The sequence below is a fragment of the Cebidichthys violaceus genome, unplaced genomic scaffold (genome assembly GCF_023349555.1).
Source record: "Cebidichthys violaceus isolate CVI_PGR_0920_01 unplaced genomic scaffold, fCebVio1.0.p SCAF_1, whole genome shotgun sequence".
Taxonomy (NCBI): domain Eukaryota; kingdom Metazoa; phylum Chordata; class Actinopteri; order Perciformes; family Stichaeidae; genus Cebidichthys; species Cebidichthys violaceus.
The window spans coordinates 9,000,217-9,022,326 of NW_027176262.1; the positions used below are offsets into that span (position 1 = coordinate 9,000,217).

General features: G+C 40.3%; 1 protein-coding gene across 2 annotated transcripts in view; it reads left to right on the top strand.

The window, feature by feature from the left end:
- The window catches only part of grm5b (glutamate receptor, metabotropic 5b), a 64,949-nt gene that overhangs the window by 35,117 nt on the left and 7,722 nt on the right, over positions 1 to 22,110 (top strand). For both annotated transcript variants that reach the window (XM_068709507.1, XM_068709499.1), the window contains exons 7-17: positions 9,852 to 10,087; positions 10,817 to 10,938; positions 11,747 to 11,871; positions 11,984 to 12,152; positions 12,488 to 12,614; positions 16,447 to 16,564; positions 16,776 to 16,962; positions 17,575 to 17,733; positions 18,563 to 18,688; positions 19,365 to 19,547; positions 20,466 to 20,632. In XM_068709507.1, coding sequence (XP_068565608.1) covers positions 9,852 to 10,087; positions 10,817 to 10,938; positions 11,747 to 11,871; positions 11,984 to 12,152; positions 12,488 to 12,614; positions 16,447 to 16,564; positions 16,776 to 16,962; positions 17,575 to 17,733; positions 18,563 to 18,688; positions 19,365 to 19,547; positions 20,466 to 20,632 — 1,719 coding nt within the window. The remainder of the gene's footprint in view (positions 1 to 9,851; positions 10,088 to 10,816; positions 10,939 to 11,746; positions 11,872 to 11,983; positions 12,153 to 12,487; positions 12,615 to 16,446; positions 16,565 to 16,775; positions 16,963 to 17,574; positions 17,734 to 18,562; positions 18,689 to 19,364; positions 19,548 to 20,465; positions 20,633 to 22,110) is intronic.

Here is a 22,110-nt window from a genome sequence, read left to right on the forward strand (position 1 = left end):
TATGTTTGTGTCAGACATCCCTTGATTTATTTCCCTTTTTTCCAGACAATTAGGTAACTGTATTTTAGCAATGATTAGACAAATTAATTATGGCTCTGTGAAAGATTGAGTAATAGTCAAAAAGTCAAGCAGCAACCGCTGGCGCTGGGAAATGAAACCTACGTGGAAGTGCTAAAAAGTATAGTTTTTCAAATTCCCAATCGAGGCTCGCTCCAAATGCAAGTCAATCCTCATAGACTCTCAAAATGCCCAACTATACAGCAGAAATAAGCAGGTTCACTGCCAGGTACAACAAACGGTTTTGGCCTCTGTAGCTAACTTCTCGGTTCATGACAAGTATTCGGTGAGGTGTGAATTTTTATAAAACTTACGCATTTAAGTTATATTAAGGCTTAAAGTTAGGCATAATTGAAGGCGTGGCCACTTTGAGTGACAGGTGGGAACCGTACCAGGTCGCTAGCTGCTAGCTGTTAGCTGTCTGCTAGCTGTCTGCTAGCTGTCTGCTTTATGTCACCTCAGCTCCACCGATGATCCACCTCTTTGCCAATGTTTAGAGTTAGGCTGTGTCGTCACTCCCAAGACAATGACGGCTGGAGCCAACCACTTTTGTCTATATTATGTCTATTTTGTCCATGGTAAAAAAATATTAGAATAAATTGCAAATAAGGCAACAGAGAGAAAGAATACGATTGAAGACGGAAACTATTATGTTTAAGAGTCAGCCAGTGATCTATTAAGAAAAGATACAGATTGAAGTGATAAATACACAGTGTGATAGATGGATAGATAGATGGATAGAGAATGCACAGCAACAAGACCGAAGAGCAGTCATAGAACAAGAAAAGGGTTAAGAAAATGAGGAAATCACCTTGAGAGAAACAGATAAGGAGAGAAGTATGAAGTGGAAGAAATGGGGTGAGAGGGGAAACAAAGAGGATCCAGATGTGGGGAAAAAAGAGAAAGCTGAAAAGGATGAGAGGTGAGAGACTGTCAGAAAAATAGAGCTGGAGAGTAATGAAGTGTGGCATCGATAGATGAGTAGAAGTGAACCTGCTGCCAAGGTAAGCAGGCGTAGGCTGTTCTGCTCTGTGTGTGTGTGTGTGTGTGTGTGTGTGTGTGTGTGTGTGTGTGTGTGTGCGTGCGTGTTATTGAATGACGAGCGTGTAAAGTGGTCCGATCACTCACATAATTACACAGTTGGGTACACACGTGGACACAGGCCTTGCATCCGTCTCCCTCTGTAACACACACACACACACACACACACACACACACACACACACACACACACACACACATTTACAGTTTAGCGCCACTGTGTCCGAGACAGTTCTGACATTTGGCTTAATGAGTTTTGCTGTCGTCATGGTGAACTTTGACCTCCGTTTGGCTGTGGCTGTTTATAGATGAGGTGTCGTGGCCGAGGAGGACTGGATGATACTTTTTGCAGTTTGTCAAAAAAAATGCCAGAGTGCATATATTTCTTTAGCCTCACTCTAAAACCTTCATATGATTTGTCTACGAGCTAAATAGACAATGAAAAATATAGTGTGACTTTAACAAGGGTTGTGCCAAGTAGTCTGAAAATCACAGTATCCGATACCATTGGGCTTTTTCATCACACTGTGGAGGCCTGTCCCCAGTGTGATGAAAAATCCAAAATCCATTAATCATTGAGCCTCAAAAACTCTAACATGCATTATTGCAGCAGGAGCTAATGCTTATTATCCAACTAGTGAACTCTCTCCACAAATTATGCTCCGTAGGATTAGCAAAAAACACACCCAACCAGTGTTTTTGCATGTATTTTCCTATTTGGTTGAAATAGACAATAAGGTGCTACCTTGACATAAATGTGGGCTTATGAACAAACGCATTCTTACTGCATTAAACAACGAAATTCACAGAATCCTTCGGACAACACCTGTTTGTTTGTTTGTTTGTTTGATTTCTGGGTCTGAATTTTGACAGCAGAGCTTGTGCTCATAAATGTGCAGCTGTTGCGCTGCCGACACTAAAGTGTTGGATGTTCACAGACATGCAGAGGAGCTTACATTTATTCTTTTTTTCATTTTTTCCTCTCTTTCAGATTGTACCCGTCTGTCTGTGTTCCCTTTCCCAACTTGTGTTGTCTGTCCAGCTAATTAATGTTGTCAGGTTTGGTTGGTGGACTGCTGGTGTGTGTGTGTGTGTGTGTGTGTGCAGTATGTATAGTTGTAAGCAGCAGATGCTCATCTAGAATCTCTGCCAGGTTGCCATGGTAGCTAGAGAGTGGGTTGGTTGGGGTCAGGTGGCATGATATTATTGAACTTAGACATTCATTTATGAAGTGACCTATTGGCAGCACAGCTTCAGATCACATTCAAATATTTTGCCAGTAGAAAATCACATTTCCCACAACAAAGCCAATCTCAGTCTCAACGATTAGAGAACAACAACAAGCGGAAATTGCAATGCATGCCTCCACTCTCTACTCGCTCATCAAACATGTATTGTGACCAAGGACCGCACAACTGAGGTCACAGGGAAACAATAACACAAATGAACATTTACTTTAATCTGTGGATCCCCCAAACACTGTGGTTCATTCTCTGATCAAATATTATCTACTCACTTTAATTCAGATGGAATGCTCTAAAGAGAAGGCCCTGTTTAGCTGTGGGGAATGGGATGTAATGAAACAGTCAGCTCTTGATTTAATTTTATTTTCAATACAGAGCTCACACTTTGATACTGTGCCAATACTTTTAACCGTGACCTTTTCCATTCTTTACCCTTTTGGCTTCTGTGATCACAATGAAAATGTCCTTATTTACCTACTACTTAGACATTGCACAATTCTTTTTAATCTTAGATGTAGATAAAATCTCAATAAGAATAACCACATCACATTGTCTTAGATGCAGATCTTGGTTTCCATAAAACTATAGATAAGAGAATAACGAACAAAGATAGCTGCAAGTGGCGTTTTCCGGGGTTCAAGCTTGTTAGAAGTTGAAAGCGGGGAGTGGTCTAGACCTTTTTCACTTTCTGACACCTGGATTAAAGAAACTCATTAATTTATGGGCAAATCTGTGCCAAGGTTACGCCCTTCTTTTGCATCCCTGTTGCCTACCATTGGTCATATTGGTTTGTTGACATTTGGACAAAATGTCTTTAACTTATGGCCAAATTTGCACCAGGGGCATGCATGCATGTGAAACTATTCAATTTCAAAAGAATTTTATAAGCGTGGTTCAACAGTATTCTGAAACATATCTTGGGAGTTTTGTAATGATACGACAAATACATTTGTGATAAATAATTAAAATAATGAATCAGCACAAAAACAATATGGTTTCAGCCCCTTCAAGGCTTGAACCCTTATTAAAAATGAATGGCCTAACGGAGATTAGAACAGATTTATGAACTTGGTCAGATTAGCAGTCTCCAAACATCCTGGTTTGCTACAACAATCAATTTCTAAAGCAAATACACATGGTAAAGATTTCTGGTCAGTTCCATTTTATAATGCACAGCACTATTTAGATGCGGTATGAATGCAGGCAAAGTCAGTGGAACAGACAGAGGCAAATAAAAGTAGATTTGTACTAGATAACCCTAGCCATCTAGATACAATGAGCTGAAGTGTACTTGGTATATCTAAATGCAACTTTCTTGTTTTCATAGAGAGAGAGAGAGAGAGACTCTGAATAAGGTTCACCATAGCACCCTGATTCTGACCCTGACCCTTTGCTCTGCTCACACAGGCTATTGACTGTTATAAGAAAATACAGTATATTAGCAAGTTTTAGTGCTTTTAGTATTAACCAAATACTGGCCAACCTTTGCTGGAAAACGTATGGCTTAAGATGAAGTTCACAACCAAGAAAGAAAAAATTAATATTCACTTGCAAATGAGTTCCAGTTTCTATTTATACTTTGAATGAACAGAATGGAAAGGCAATTGCCCCAGGCCACAGTATGTAGAATTGGTTTGTAAAAGTTCTGCTTAAGGTAGTGCGTTGGCCTACAACACTGTACTATTATGCAAATTACATTTTCAATATTGGTAGAGACAGGACATCTAATGTTAATTGAATAGTGAGTAGAAAAGTGAGTGAATGAGTGTGTGTGTGTGTGTGTGTATGTGTGTGAGAGAGAGAGGATGCTGCATGTGTGTGTGTGTGTGTGTGTGTGTGAGAGAGAGAGAGAGAGAGGATGCTGCGTGTGTGTGTGTGTGTGTGAGAGAGAGAGAGAGGATGCTGCATGTGTGTGTGTGTGTGTGTGTGTGTGTGTGTGTGTGTATGCATATGCATACACTTAAAATCCGGTGTGCTTTAATGAGACACAAAGTACAGACAGCAGGTTGAGCGTGGGCATGGAAACCATGGCAACGGCCTTGAGCTCTTAGACATGTGAAGACAGAGAGAGAATGAGAGACGGAGAACCAGGATGACATTAAGAACAGTTATATTGATCACAAATAGGGTTTGTGATTGGTCAGCCTATATGTCAGGTAGCTTAATGTTAATGCTGTGGTGTGTGTTCATTTGAGAAGATTATCTTGCTGAACAAAACGTGTAAGTATCATAAACTTGTGTTTGCAACAGAGCTTCTTTTCTGCAAAATATCCAATAGAAAAATCCCATTGGCTTTTAGTCGAGAGAACCAGTGCAATGCTAACTATCCGGGGTTGGCTAAAAACATACGTCATCCCCGCAGCCCTCTATCATACATTATCAGTGGCTGTGTCAACCATAGCCAATCACATCAGCTCCTCTCCTATCTTTTATGCTGTGTATCAGTATATACTGTAAGTATAGAGCATGTGATATGCCTTCAAATTAACTGAAGATAAATTTACGTTTTTGGGGATACAAACGGACTGCTCACCGTGTTTTCCATCCCAGGTGGTTTGAGTTTGAAACACTTATTAACCACACGTGCAGTTACTGTCAAGGTTTTTTGTGGTGCACTTATACAAAAGACCTATTTCGAGCATTGCGTTCAGCCTTGACACTAAGATTACAGTTTGCTGTTTGAAAGACAGTAACATTCGACCCATACTGTGCCTCACCATCTACTTAGAGAGACGAGTCATCGAGATACCAAACAGGCGCAGGTGAAGACTGACGTCACTGTGTGTTAGAAAAGTGCATGTATGGTCTTTTATCTTTTTCAGGCTGCTATAAGTGAAAGCTTCTCTGTGTCAGTGATCCTTGCTTTCATCCAGCTATTTCAGACAATTCATTAATGAGGATTCAACCACCACCACATTACTGTTTAAATATGGCATTTTATGATACTTTGTCCAATTAAGCACAATAGTGCCTAGAAAGAAACCTGAGACCACAAAAATGATTATTGATATACATGTTAAGAAACGATTATAAATATTTGGGATTCAGATTTTTTTTGTATTGTTGCTATGTGTTGTTCCAACATGAGTGGGAGTTACTGAGCTAACTAGGAAATTATTAAAATCACATTTCTTATGCTATTTGTGCTGGACAGAGATGAAAGCAAATATTATTTCAGAGAGAGCTCACGAAACATTTTACTTCCTGAAGGGCCAAATATAAATTTAGTAATAAAACACTGCATATTTTTTGATGTCTTTAATTCTGATATTTGATCACTGACCGTATAATTCAGTGCGAGTGAAACTGTTCGGTGAGACAGTGAGAAGATTTGGGTTTAAAACCTCAGCAGCACAAGCAGAGTTAAGACAAATTTTCTAGAAATATTTAGACTTTCCGTTAGTTGTTAATGCAGGTGTGGCTAGGAGTGTATTTGTGTATATGTTGCCACTGTTTGGTCCTTTTGGCCCGTAACAGGCTGTAAGTGTATGGGGTCGGATCAATCTGAATATTACTGAATGCCCACAGAGGGATTCACAAATGTATTTGGGGATTCATATATAAATGACGAGTAGCTAACGTATGTTGTGCTCAGGAATCAATGCTTTGGCTTGCAGTGTTGATGGTACATTTGTTAACGTTAGTCATGTGTTTGATTACCAGTTGATATTAGAGACTTTGCTATGATGGCTACAGTGCTGCTACCCTCAACTATGACTGAAACAAAAACAATAATCTTTTACACAGTATGCCAGACTCATTCAGCTGACAAATAATGTAAATATGAATACATATTAACTGTTAAACAAACATATAGCATTCGCTATGTGTAGCAAGTGCCAAGCCAACATATTTATAATGTAATTCTGAATTGTAGCAATTTTAATTAAAACAATTAAAGATATCTACAATTTATTTTTCACTAGTCACATATTAATTATAGATATCAACAATTTTGACGTGTTATAATTCCATGTCCACATATCCATAATGGAATTTCTTCTAGTTGCAATTCTAATTAAGGATATCTGCAACTCAATTATCACGAGTCAAAATGTTAATTACTGACTAGTGGCAATGCTCATTTGAGATATCTAAAACTGTTATGACATTAAAGATATAATAAATTAATATAAATAAATTTGACTTTACGGTAGATATCAAAAATGGAATTTCCACAAGTCAAAACATTTTATTAGATATCTTCAGTGAGGTATATCCAAAATGAATAAGGTAGAAATAGCCTATTTAAAAGTCAACCAATGGCTTTTTTGTTCTTTAATGATGACGCCAACATATCCGAAATGGTTTGATTTGTTGGACTGAAAAGTCTGAAAAGCAACTGTTGATATCTGAAATGGGAAATTACGTTTACCATTCATTTTTCAACATGTAGAAATTCTATTGTAGATATCTGTAATCATTATTCTTATTAGTGACAAAGGAATTACTGATATGTATAATTCAATTTAAGATATCTGTAAATCAGTTTTGACTAGGAAAGTAAATGTAATTTCTACATATGAAAATATATTTGAAACACGTCAAAATCGTTATAACATGAATTAACATTTTAGCTCCGCAAAATGACATTTTGACATGTCGAAATGACATATGGCTTTTCATAGGTGTATGTGTTGTGTACTTAAGAAAGAAAATAAGAAAAACATTAAAAAACAGAAGAGGACATTTTGGCAGACAGATGCAATGGAATGTGACAAAGTGGGAGGATGGGGAAGAAGAGGATGGTGGAAAAACAGAGCAAAGGGGCTCAAGGGAAAGCTGAAGGTGTTAATGAGAGAGGGCGAAAGAGACAGATGGCCAAGAAAACTGCATGAGAGGGCAAAAAAGAAGAAATCACACTCAGTGCATTGATAATACGTTGTGGGACAGCCTCCTCTGCATGCCACCAGACCCAAAAACGGCCAATGGTTTGAACAGTAGGGCTGGGACGGTATGTTTAGTTCCCAATTCAATACTATCACGATACTTGGATGCCGACTCAATGTGTACTGCGATTTTTATGTATTGCGGTTCTCTATTACGATATTGTAATTTTTGTTTACTTTTTTGTCACTAGACCATGGGAAAAAGTAAATATGTTTATGAGAGGAATGTCTAAAAAGAATTATTACAATTTTGTGAAGCAAATTTTTTGTTTGCCTTTTAATTATCCCCTCAGATTTATCTTTGGGACAATTAACAGGATGTCAGCGGTTCCAAACCATAAGTGGTTTGTTAAGGCTTTGTTTTAAAAAAAATTCATGCAAGATCTTGTAACCAAAATAAATAATTATACACACTTCTTATTAAGTTTGTGTCCACTATAGTAGCCTTTTCCATTTCATCTATGACAAGCCAAACAAGCATTGGCAACAGAACCGCTGCTCACCCCCCAAACCTTTCCCGCCATAGAAATATGACACCATATACCCACACACACACATTACTTGCACACATTTATTTGGATGGTTACAGGCGTGATCTATCATGTAATTGATGACCATCTAGAAATGCTTCCATCGTGATTCATGACCAGTGCTTATAAGCAGAGGGTGACATGAAGAACGACAGAAAAGAAATACAAAAAGACGGAGGGCAGGCGGAGAAGGCAGTTTACACACACGCACACACTCACACAAACAATTTGATTCTCCAATCAGAATGAGGCTGGAAGGCCTGCTGTAGGAGAAAATGAGTTTTGTCCTCTGGAGGCACGGAGGGGAAGAAAGGAAGGAAGAAAGGAAGAAATAAGCATTACCACTGGAAGAACCGGGGATCATTGTCCTGCTTGAGGCCATGTTGGCAGTAGTTGTGAAAGGAGGAGAGAAGATTTGTCATTCACATCGACGCCCCTCTCTTTCCCTTCTTCTCTCTATCTCTCCCTCATACACACACACACACACACACACACACACACACACAAACACTCTGTGCCATCTGTGCTTCCTTGAGGAGCAGTAAACCCAAATCTCCCCCCCACCCCCCCCCAAAAAAATGCAAACTACAGCGATATATCGCTCCACAGTTTGTCAGTGTGTGTATTGTGAGGAAGTTATATTCGTCTTGCTGGTGTCTGACGGGGCACGGCTGCTGAGCTGCAGCCAAAATACTCCATTTGACCTAGTTCATCTCAGCACCCGGCTGGTGTTTGTGCGTGTGTGTCTGTGTGTGTGTGTGTCTGTGTGTAATGTTTATGCCTATTTGTCAGCGATATGATGAGTTTTGGACATTGCCCATAATGATGTAAGAGCTCCCTCCCACATGTGCTCTCTGCTAATCATTCTGTTTGTACCTTCTTTCATTTCTTTATTTATTTTTTTCCTTCCTGATTTGTTATTTCGGCTTCTCGTCTCTCGCTCGTCTTCCGTGTGTTTCCGTTGCTCATTCTCTTCATTTGTCCCTTTCTCAAAGGAAACTGGAGCCATCGCCAAGTAAATGTCTTCATCTGTGCTTGTGTGTGAGTGTGTTTATTTGTTATGGTGACATATTGTTGCCCTCGTGCTTCATCTCTCAACCCCAAAATGTAATTTCATCCAATAAAAGGCATGTCAGCTGTTCACTGCATGCACACACACACACACACACACACACACACACACACACACACACACACACACACACACACACACACACACACACACACACACACACACTTTGGGGACATTACATTGACTTACATACATTTTCTGGAGACTTAACTTAACCATAACCTCTACCAGCCTAATCCTAACCCTTACCATAACCTTTAACCAAGTCTTCACCCTAAAATGTAATGATTTACGTTATGGGGACTTGCATTTTGTCCCCATTTAGTTTCCAAAAAGGAAGGCAGGTCTTCCCAATGTGACTGTTTAAACAGATTTATGTCCCCACAAGATGGGTAAAACCACACAATTCCGCTCTGTAAAGAAAGCTTAGCACTCTAATGGGCTCTAGAGGCTGACCCACTCATCTTTGCATCTTGGCACATTATAATTTTCATGTACAGTATACGCTCAGTTAATCAGGCTGATTATTTCAACTACCGGGATAAAATCCTATAGGGGATGGCCCTATAAAAGGCCCACAGACAGCACACCTGCAAGAGGGTTCTTTTTAGATATCGGAGGCTCTCTCATAGAAACACAGACTCTGAAAACCGTAATGGAGTCCAGATAAGGTGTAAGAGTTAGCTACTGGGAGGCTTATTCTAGCAGGACAAACCCGTTATTTCAACCTTCAATTATGATTGTAGGACCAAAAACCACAAAGGTAATTTGTGTACCTCAATTTAGTTGTACCTCAATCCCCCAAAAATTGTGTCCAATAAAGTTCTCTAAATGGCTTGTGCAGCATAATCAGCATACATATTTGGGAATGATCAAATGATTCCACCACATATTCAGAGGAAACGGTGTACATTTTGTTTTGATTGTGAAACAGTGGAGCAGGTATTTTCATTCTCACAGATGCATTGATGGTGTTTGCTAAACCTTTTTGCTTTTCCTTGTTTTTCTGTGTGTGCAGTGATGGATGGGCGGACCGGTATGATGTAACAGATGGCTATGTTAGGGAAGCGGCGGGTGGTATTACCATCAAGCTCCAGTCGGCTGATGTGAAGTGGTTTGACGAGTACTACCTTAAACTTCGCCCTGAAAACAACCTCAGGAACCCCTGGTTTCCAGAGTTCTGGCAGCATCGTTTCCACTGTCGACTTAAAGGTCACCCGCAGGAGAGCCTCAAATACAACCGCACCTGTAGCAGTGAGTACAGACACAAATAAACATACCAATGGGACAAGACCTGAAATGTATTTCTTGAACACCTGTAAGACAAATACAACACAGGGTTTCCGAGTTACAGCTGTACTGGACTTCTGTTTTGAACAGGACCATCTGGGGTGCAGAGACAGAGAGAGGCTGCATTGTTTTGGTTCAGCATAACAGGCTACAGTAACAATCTGCATTTTTATTGACAGGCTTTCATAATGGCCACTATTAATGCAAATGACATACAAACAGACTGTCTGAAAAAACACAGACACACACCGTATGGATACACACAGGTTCATCTGGAGATATCCCTTGTGGCTGTGAGTGCACCCTCCCTTTATTTCTTTGTATTCGTCACCCCCCCTCCTGTCTTTCTCTTTCTGTTTCAATCCCTCCATTCAAAGGCAAAACTGTGTGTGGGAGCTGCATCAAAGGGAGTCATGTCTCATGTATTCTAATGAAATGGGACATGAAATACAAATGAACGGGACGCAGAAAGAGGCAGACAGAAATGAGATGTAGAGGTGGGAAGTGGTCGATGAGAAGAAATGAGAGGAAAGAGAGTGGTCTTTGATGTCAGGGGAAAAAAAGCACACTGTTTTTCATAAAACTAGAAGGGAAATTAAGAGTTTCTCTGATATACCTGCCTTTCTCTTTCCATCCTTCCTCACCAACCCAATTCTCCCTCCCCCTCCCGACACTAACCACCCGCCTCTGCAGAGCGAGAGTCGCTTCGGCAGCAGTATGCACAGGACACTAAGATGGGGTTTGTCATTAATGCCATCTACTCGATGGCATATGGCTTGCATAACATGCAACGTGCACTCTGCCCAGGCTATCAGGTAGGTAGCGCTCTTATGGATGAATGGAGGGACATGCTAGTACAAAGAGATGAAGGGGTAGAGAGGGGAAATGTTGGGACAAAAGGACGTTACCAGCTGGGTATTGCTGCCATATTACACTTGACCTTGTTTCCATGGTGGCCTGTTTTGACTTATCGTCACACGACATACACCTCACCGGGAACGTGCAAGATGGGAACCTGGATGATTGCATAAACTATATAAACAGTATGTGCTAATTTGAATTGAAAGGTATGAAACTGAAACAAGTTTAGCTAACGCAGAAGTAAATACATCAGTGCAGCTTAACTTTTTCAGATTTCAGCTCATGTTAGTTGTAACTTTGTGGGTATGACTTCAGATGTCACCCGCAGATATGTAAACTGGAATGAAACATTTCAGACACACGGGTTGAATTCTAACTTGTCATGAGATGATTGGACTTGCCACTGTACGCTGTGTGTATAAATATTACAGTGATTGGCCATGGAAAGTCATGGGATAGAAAACAATACCTGCCGCACTGCACGTTTAAATTTTCATGAAATTGGAGCATCCCTGCTGGTGTTTTGAGTGCTTTAAGTTTATCTTTATGTTAGTCTAACTAACTGTACAGTAATCATGTTTTGAATACAATAGAGTTAATACTCAGCTTAATGACAGTAAAGGAATATTTTTACTGTTCGTTGCATTCAATTTTAACTTGGGTGGCCATAAACCACCATTTCCAAAGTACATGAAACAGTTTGTTAAGCTGTGGGTCAGGACATTTCTGTTGGATATGACAGGATTGTTCATGTATTTTAAGGGCCTGTGTGATGCCATGCGACCTATAGATGGTGCTACACTGCTGGATTTCTTGATGAAAACCAACTTCACAGGCGTGTCAGGGGAGGGAATCTTATTCGATGCTAACGGAGACTCACCTGGCAGGTATGCACTGTAACTCAACAAAGCTGTCACGGATAACTTTCTTTTGAGTTAAATGGTCGTATGACACGACTATGTGGGTGTTAATATGTTGGATGTATACTATATACCACAGGTATGAAATAATGAACTTCAAAAAGATGGGGAAGGACTACTACGACTACATTAATGTAGGCAGCTGGGACAACAGAGGCTTGAGGATGGATGATGATGAAATCTGGCCTAGCAAAGAAGCTGTGATCAAGTCAGTCTGCAGTGAACCCTGTGATAAAGGACAAATTAAGGTAAGAGGATTCATACAAATACATATCTGGTTACATGGGGAGGTTTTTCACTTGGTGTTTAGTAAATGTTATAGAGGTCAGTACAGGCAATATTGTGAATCCAGTGTTTACCGTACATGACACATTTTCACATGTGGAATAGACTAACTATTTTTTGCTCCCCATTTTAAATTAATACAAATGTATCTTAGGCCAGTGAGTGAGATGGGTGCACGAGGCATCGCCATTCTGGTTATTAGTGGAATAAAAGGCTCCACGTAATACAGTGCCTGGTGCACATGAGGTGCATGCATGTACTACACAAAGACTGACATTTGGCATTCCGTCCCTTCCAGGTGATCCGTAAAGGTGAGGTGAGCTGCTGCTGGACGTGCACTCCCTGCAAAGAAAATGAGTTTGTGTTCGACGAGTACACCTGCCGAGCCTGTGAACTGGGCTCCTGGCCTACTTTTGACCTCACAGGTCAGTATGTGTATGTATGAATGTATGTGTCGCCATGTTTATGTACAGTATAACGTATAGAAATTTCCAGTTTACCAAGAAAATAGTTGAATAACTCTACAGTATTTGCCCATGCTCCTTGAGGAAAATTGTAGAATATCAATGCACTAGTGATGCTATTTGAAGGAAACTGAACAATGATATGTTCGTGCATTTTTGTGTGTAGGTTCATAGGATAAAGGATGTTTAGTAGAATGAGATAGTTGTGTTTTCCCTGATACAGCATATCGTTACAGCATAATATTATACAGTAACTCCTGCACCATTTACAGAGAAACTGAGAGACGATTTCTCCATTTCACCCTTGCCTCCTCTCCCCTCCCCTCCCCTCCCTCTCTCTCATCCCTTTTAATTTGTTACCAACATGGTCACCAATGTTTTAATTATTCTGCATCAAGAGCAGCTTTCGATGCAAATGCACTTCAGTTGCAATGAAAATGTATTTCCCCTCCATTGCATTCGAAGCGGTTGAATATTGCCTTGTTATGCTTTCAGCTGCTCATTATACCGCTTTCTAGCTCCTCACCAAGCTCAATGATTAAAACATGAATCGAGCCCTGCTGAAAATTCAGATTGAGCTTCACTGCCAGAGAGAGAGAGAAGCATCCTTAAACTAAAACAGGCAGCGAACGGGTGAGAAAATGACAAAGATGAGGTAGACAGTGAAAAAAAGAGTGATTGGGGTTACCAGTGTATCACTTTGTGTGTGTTTGCCTGCGCATGTCCATGTGTGTGAGTATGTGTATGAGTCTCATTTCATCAACAATAAGTGCTGCGTGTTCCCTAGTGGGGCTATATGGAACAGTAATAATGAGGTGTAAACAAACTGCTTGCCCTGTTCCTCCAGCAGACATTTTGATCTCTCTCCCTCAGGCCAAAAGAGAGAGTGAGAAAGATGAAGAGAGGGAGAGATAAAGAGCCAGAGGGAATAGAGGAGATAGAGCAAGGTCTCATCTGGCAGGGACAGAGGTACAGTGGGTGTGGAAATCATAGAAAAATGCAATAAGAGAGTTTGTGCGATAGCAATCGAGCAAAAACTAGAAAGAAAAGAGAGGGAGAAAAGTAACTTAGAAACATAAAGAGAAGGAATGAGTGAGTCAGAAAGAGAGCGAGAGCGATGGAGATAAATAGAGGCTGTGACAGAAGCAGCAGCCAGGGAGAGTGAGAGGAGCAGGAAAAGGGAGGATTAGCTTTGGGATTTTAGCCTCTCCACTGATCGGTAAAGTTCCACAGTTTGAGTCTGAGTGTTTGAAGGAGTTTGCCTCAAAACTTTATATTGACTGAACCCTCCAAATGGTCCCCCTCCCACAATGCACTAGTTTGGCTTAGGGTCAAACGCAACACGATTTCCTACAGGTTCCGTGAACTAATTAAGTATTAGAAAGCCGACGTATCTAATGCTTTTTAACTGCTATGAGAAAACTCATGAGGGAAAAACACTGATCTCGGATTTTCGGCCCCAACATCTAGATTTATGTGGGCAGGATTAATCGGAGCTAAATTCTCAGCAAGGGCCTTAGTTTCCGCCCTCCTTACATTGTCAAGGGTGGGTGGTCCTTATCCCTCATTGTTAGGCAGGACAGTAGCTGTAGTCCTTGTCTCTTAAGGTGGGGCTATGCTTAAGTAGTACAAAAAAAACTGCCTCCACGATATTTAACAGTTACATTTACATAGAAGTAATTCCTAAAATGAAAAAAGAGGTTCTGATCTGTTATTTTGTTGTGAAGCTGCTCCATTTGAACTTATTGATGTATGGTTGATGTTCTGTCTTTAAATAAGATTATTAGACAGATTATTCTGTTTTACACACACTGCATGATGTTCAATTCCTCGTACTTTTTAAAAGTATGATTTACATTTTATCCAGTTGTAACTATGACAGCAGTTCAACCTTAATATTGCCACACGGACATTTTGGGCAAAACGTCCCTCATCAGCATGTATTCTGGCAATTTCAATGAGCAAACCAGCACAAGTACGGGGCTGCCACCACGTTTACTAGCACAGAGTCACGTGATGTAGAATACTCAAAAAAGAAAACAAAAGTTATATTTACTTCATAGGAAACAATAAAATGAAAGTGAAATACCCATGTAGTGTAGTTCACTTATGTTGTGGTTCTGACTACTAAAGTGCTGAGTCACCGATGATTTTTCATCATGGATACAAATAGAGCACTAATGTTTACAGATGCTGGTTTTGAATTCTTGTTTTGTTTTCCCAACTTAATACAAATTACATGGGTATATTTATAGGCCACAAATCCCCGTTGGGATGTATTTGTTGTGCTGGTTGCTGTCATGTATAATTAACCCCACCTTTGTATGTTGATTGTGAAATGGGCAGAATACATGCAGAAGTATCCGTGTGACAATATTAAAAAGTGAAATTGGAAGGCTTTCCTAGACTCGCCTTTTTTATCATCTACATTAAGGATCCAGCACTCAGTCTTACAGGTTTGATTGTGAGTTGAGCGTGTTGTGTCTCAATATTTATCCAGTTTTACTGAAATGGCTTTACAGGGATATAAGCCTGCAGGTGACTTATTTTCTGTTTCTGTCCCCTTGGCTCCCCAGCCATTAGGCTGCTGTTTATGCCCCTAGACCTAACCACTTCACTGATTTGATCAACTTTATTGACCGTGTTAAAGACTTAAGTCATTAGATTACTTAAGACTTTTTTAATGACTCTTCCTCTCTCTGCCATTTGCAATACTGTAAGAATAGGTGCATGTACATGCATGTGTGTGTGTTTGTGTGTGTCTGTGAGAGAGACAGGGAGGAGAGAGTATGTGAACATTAAAGTGAACATGTGTATAGGGACAGAAAGTTTTAGAAAGAGTCTTCATCCCTGCTGCTACAATATGTCTCGACCAACCAGCCAGATATTTCAGCAAGCGTTAAGACGGTTCAGAATTAGAACTGTCCCTTTAATTAATGAAAGACAGAGATGGAAGGAGGGAGAGCATTAGGGAGAAATGTGGGAGGGATGAGGATGAATAGAGATAAGGGATATATTAAGGGGAAAAGAGAGAGACAGAGAGATGGATTAGGCATTATGTAAGAAATAGAGAGGCACAGGAAACGGATACAAAGATTGAATGACAGGGGTAGAGGAAGAAATAGAGACACAAATGGAGGGGTATGGAAGAAGGTGTGGACAATAGAGAAATATGCATTGCAAAGTAAAAAGGCATGCAGTCTGATGTAAACGACAGGGCACTTAGAAAGAGAGATGTGAGAAAAAAAGTTAAATCCTCATTTTGATAATGGATGGATTACAGATTGATGATTAATAAATACTCATTCAGTTTAGTCAAATGTACACACAACCACACACACACACACACACACACACACACACACACACACACACACACACACACACATGTTCACTAGTTACTAGTGAGTTTCACAACAAGACAGGCTTTTACTGCAGGCAGTGCTGGTCAGTCAGTTCATTGTTGAGACTTTGCAATCTGGACCCTAGTGAGTCCAACATGCGTGCCTCGATTCCTAACCTGTGCAGGTTGTCGTCACCAGAACAAGCGTTGCACACCGACGCTCAACCTGCGTCAGATGTGCGCCAAAGCTTGATGTCAAAGGTTATAAGAGTCACGTAAAGAAAATGAAAGACATAGAAGGTAAAGAATAAAGATAAATATGGAGTTGAATGTTTGGCAAAAGGCAGTCTCACTTTATAGTATCTAGTCACCGGGCTTCACACACATAAACTGGAAGTCTTTGATTCATTTTGTTTCATGAACCACATCTCCACATACTTCTATCCCCAGGCTGTGACCCAATCCCAGTGGAGTACCTGCGGTGGGGAGACCCTGAACCCATTGCTGCTGTGGTCTTTGCCTGCCTCGGTCTAATGTTCACATTCTTTGTCACTGCAGTCTTCATCAGGTAATGCATCTCTCCTTTGTCTCAGAAAATACTCAAACTGAGAAGAACAATGCAAACAGTGCTAGACTAGACAGAGATAAACACTATACATACCTAATTTGTGATTTATACAATTTTCTTAATCACAGCTTTCCTGAGTGTGTGTTTAAATTATTGCATATATGGGTTGTCTTCACTTTCTGCACATAATTGTTTGTTTGAATGTGTTCAGGTTCCGCGATACCCCAGTAGTGAAATCTTCCAGTAGGGAGCTGTGCTACATAATACTGGCAGGGATCTGCCTGGGGTACCTGTGTACCTTCAGCCTCATAACCAAACCCCATGTCATCCACTGCTACCTCCAACGACTGGGAATAGGCCTGTCACCTGCCATGAGCTACTCTGCGCTTGTCACCAAGGTAAGGATTGAGTTAAGGATTCGTGAAATAATGATAATATAAGTATGTGATGTGGGGTGCAGCAGTCGTGAAAGGTGTGGAGCTACAGAGTTACGGCCAAAGACTTGGAATACCTCTGTCACTAGATCTACGCGAATCAATGGTGTGTAGGGAATAGCCACATCTGCGGGAGGGAACAGAACTGTGGACCTAATCAGGAAGAAACAGGGAAATAAAACTAGGCCATACTCCCCTGATACTGCAGATTGTTATACTTTCCAGTCCTTAATGGTTGGAACAAGGGGATATGGATGCCATAACATCAGAAGCTTGGCACAGGTCTTTCCTCCCCTTGTCTCGTGGGGTTTTGGGAATGAGGGCTGAGAGAACAGGGAGGTAGGATTCAACAATGGCATTGAACTGGAATAGCCTTCCCTTAAGAAATTACCTTGAGCTTATCGCACTAGATTGTAACTCCTGTGTGCAATACTTTTGAAGTGTTTCTTATGTCTGCATAAAGACAGTGACGGCAGTTTAGAAATGCATTAAGCAGATGGCCTAGAATATACATACAGTAATGGTCTGTATATATTTTATTAAAAGGTCCTGATAGTGTTTGCCATCTGACCCTAGACAAACCGCATCGCTCGGATCCTGGCAGGCAGCAAGAAGAAGATCTGTACAAAGAAACCTCGCTTCATGTCTGCCTGCGCTCAGCTCATCATTGCCTTCCTCCTCATACTGCTGCAGCTGGGCATCATCGTGGCTCTCTTCCTCATGGAGCCACCTAAGGTAAGCTGTGTGTGTGTGTGTGTGTGTGTGTGTGTGTGTGTGTGTGTGTTTTACATTGTGAGTGGGAGAGTGGCTCGTTAAAAGAATAAAGAACAGGTTAACATAGAGCTTGGTGATTAATACATTTTTTTTAAATTTCGATTTTGTCTTCCAATGATTTTGAAAAATAAGTTTATTGAGATAAAAAGTTTATTATACCGCGTTCCGTTATGTAATGATGCTCTCGTTTTGTCTTGTTTTATACATTTTCTCTACAGCAGTGCGCTTTCACACGTTTGTGCTGAGTTACTGACAGGAATATACTGAATATGGTTTATCAAGATGTTAGATATATGTTGAGGAGTTCTCAGTAGGTTGTGGTGGTGAACTACACCGTATTTGATCTAATTATTTATCTATTGATTTTATTTTGTATTATTGTTATTATATTATATCATATTTTATATTATATTGAAGAACGAGAGCACTAATATTACGACATAGTTGATCTTATTTGTTGTTATATATTTGACATTTTTATTTAAATGTATATACATATACATAATATCAGAGGGTCAAACTAAATCCACTGTTAAAAGACAATCTAAATAAAAAGTAAAAAAAAATTATGATGTTTCTAAATTCAATGAGTTATTGTGTTAGATATTCATTATCTCAATATTGACAAAATTAATAGTGATTATGTTGTTTGCCATAATCGAGCAGCTCTAGGTTAACAGACAAATAAGAGACAGAAATTCACCGTTTTCTAGAAGAAATAAATGGTGCCTGTAGCAAATGCTTTATTGAGCTTTTTTATTATTGCCCGTTTCATTTTCTGTCTCTACAGGTGATCCATGACTACCCCAGCATCCGCCAGGTCAACCTCATTTGCAACACCACTAACCTGGGCGTGGTTGCTCCATTGGGATACAATGGCCTGCTCATCCTCAGCTGCACCTTCTATGCCTTCAAGGTACAAGCTGAAGTGTTTGTAACTATTGTACATTATTACTTCAAAATCAAATGGCATTTTTTTTTCTGTGATACAGTATTGACTGAATGATTTAAATGACAAAGTCACAGAAGCATCGGTTAGTTCTTCAAAGCGACAGCCCCAAGGTCACACATTGTTGGAGGCGAATGTTTTTATTTGTAGGAACATGTGCACTAACTACATCTGTCTGTGCATGCCTTACTTCAAGCTGCTATTTATGTGAAAAGTCACTCAGACGTACAGGAATGATTGACCTACTGTTTGTGTTTGGTGATCTACCGCTTCCGACAACAGTAAATTAAATTCTATTGAACCAAACACATTATAAAGTCAGTGTTTGATTATCGGTGGCCTGCAGCCATCCATTTTCTGCAAAGTGTGAGAGTAGAATGCTAAATCGAGACAAAAGCGTTGTTGATGAACACAGCAGCAGCAGAGAAAAACAAGACAATTCACTTACACATAATGGTGAGGTCAGCATCAGATTTATGACTGTAATGGAAAGGCAGTGGGTTAGTAGTGTGTAGCAGTGTCTATTTTGGTTTTGTCCCAATACAAGGCAAAATCTACAGAAAGATTTAAAAAAACAATAAAGAAATGTTGGAAAATTTGCTTAGACTTTGTCTCTGACTTTCTCTCTCTCTGTTTCTCAAAGACTCGCAACGTCCCAGCTAATTTCAATGAGGCTAAGTACATTGCTTTTACCATGTACACCACCTGTATTATCTGGCTGGCCTTCGTACCCATCTACTTTGGCTCCAACTACAAAATTATCACCATGTGCTTCAGTGTCAGCCTCAGTGCCACTGTGGCGCTGTGCTGCATGTTCGTACCCAAGGTAAGGTTGAAGCTAATACCACAATAAACATCTTTCAATAAATATTCAATGATTTTATATTTATATATATATATATTCATTTTACAGCTGTTTTCTTATGTCATGACACGTTGAGTATTTAAAGTTACTACGAGGAACTTTCATTTTGGAGCAGTGAGGTAAAGCTTTGCTCCTTGCTAGAGGAGGAGCCGCTGCTGCCGAGCACTGAGCTCTCCTTCTCCCGTTCTTCATAGCAACTTTAAGTCAATTTGTATTCTTTTTATAAGAACAGTTGTTTATGTCCTCCTCCCAGAACAAAGAAAGAAGAACTTTTTCTTCACTGCATACATTCAGCCTCATGTTGTGCATGTCGTACGCTACAATTTGGTTTGGTGTGTGAATACTTCAATTTGATGATAAGGCACCCCAAAGTGTTTGTTTCATACCCAGCATACCCAGTGAACACCATGTTGTTGAAAGTGTGTTCAACTTAACTCCATTTTTGAATACATGATTTGAAAATTTAAATTAAATTTTCACCAAATACTTGCACTGAAGTGAAAAGGCTACTTTAGAATACTGTCATATATGATGGTTTCTCACACTTCTACAATAGCTAGATATTCCTGTGGAGCTTTAAAGAGAAAGTTTGTGCTTAAACAGCAGAATTGCAATCAATAGAAACAAATAGCTGCTGCTTCTTTTGAGAATTGTCTTTTATCAGAGTTTTACATTAATAAGGTGAGTCATGACAGCCTTCATAACTCTAAAATGAACATTGATTAAAGGACAGGTTTTGTGTACACAAATTATTTCCAAAACAAATGCAGTGATGTAGGTATTTACTTTTTCTGTGCAGTATTCAATTGAGTGTTGTTCTTTTCTGAAGAACTGTTTGACAATAATAACTAACATATATCATGTTTTATTTCATGACAGGTATACATTATTCTAGCCAAACCAGAGCGTAATGTGCGCAGTGCCTTCACCACTAGCACAGTGGTGCGCATGCATGTAGGCGACGGCAAATCATCCTCAGCCGCCAGCCGTTCTTCTAGTCTGGTTAACCTGTGGAAACGCAGAGGCTCTACTGGAGAGACACTCAGGTACGTGTGTGTGTGTGTGTGTGTGTGTGTGTGTGTGTGTGTGTCTGTGTGTACCCAAGAGGCTCATTGGCCAGGTTAATGCCAGGTTCCTTCTCAGTTACAGTCCAAGGCACCATTTCTGTAATGGCCCCACTCTGAGACCATTTATGGTGTGTGTGTGTGTGTGTGTGTGTGTGTGTGTGTGTGTGTGTGTGTGTTCGAGCTCTCTGAGAGATTGATTCTCTGAACTCCCCTGAGTCTGCTTGACTGTTCCTCTGACCCTAACATGAACTGCAGACAATTGCCTAATGGAGACACAGCAAAGAAAGAGAGAAGTGAACTGAGGAAGGGGGGTAAGGAAAAAAATAGAGAGCGAAATCTGAATACAGTAAGAGGGTGGAGGGAATGGACAGAGAGGTGGAAAGCAGGAGTGATTGTAAAGAAAGGGAAGAAAAGGCTAAAGGGATAGTGTGGACAGGAGAGACATAATAGCTTTCACACCCAGCTTAAGGCCATCCACAAGCCATCTACTGTGACAGGGAACCGATCAAAGGACACAAAAGGAGTGACGCACAGCCACTTGCCCAGAATGAAAAGGGAGGAAAAAGACAAGAACATATTTTCGTTTGTCAGCACGTTACTCCAGCTCACCCCGTTCGGCAAGCAAGATTTCAATCACGCTCTTAAGAGAAATGTCAGGAGTGCTTCCATCTTGGATCCTTTTATTCCTCTCTTTCCCTCTCCATCTCTTTTGGTCCTATCTCCCCCTGTGGGTGGTGGTAATTGGCAGGGCTGTCTATCTCTTCAGTTCAGGGCTGGAAGCTGTTGCCTTTGAGATGCTGTCATTGTGTCGTCTGAGCAGACAGACATGAAACCAGCAGACCAGGAGGGGAAAAGAAGAAATATTAAAAAGTATTAAAAGAAGAAATATTTGACTGATGTTTGAACCAAATGTTTGCGCTAATGAAGACATTAAAATCAGCTTCAGAAGTGGATATGATGTATGTATGATACGATCAGTAAAGCACTCCTTAAGTAGGCGCAACATGTGCTCTAAAGCCGTCAGAGGCTCTTCCTATGAGATCAAATGAGTAGATTACAGCACTGTGTAGGTGAAGGTCGATGTGCAGCATATGGATGTGTGTGTGTGTGTGTGTGTGTGTGTATATCACAGAGTCGATGTATGCATGTATGTGTGTGTGTGTCCCCAGGGTGATTTGAGTTCTTTTCACCCCCAGCCACGGTTGTGTGAGGTTTAATCAGAAGTTCCACTGTAGATTAATCACACTAATTAACCTGACAAAAGGATGAGAGGAAGAAAAGTGGGGGGAGGCAGGGGACAGTGCTGTGACTGATGTGAAGCAGAGGAAAGTGGAGGAAATTGTAAGATAGAGGGAGAAACAGAGAGAGGAAGAGAGAACCTGACAAAGACAAATGAAGAACATATTGTGTGGAAAAAATAGAACGAGAAATTAACTGTAATGGAATTACTCTGAAGG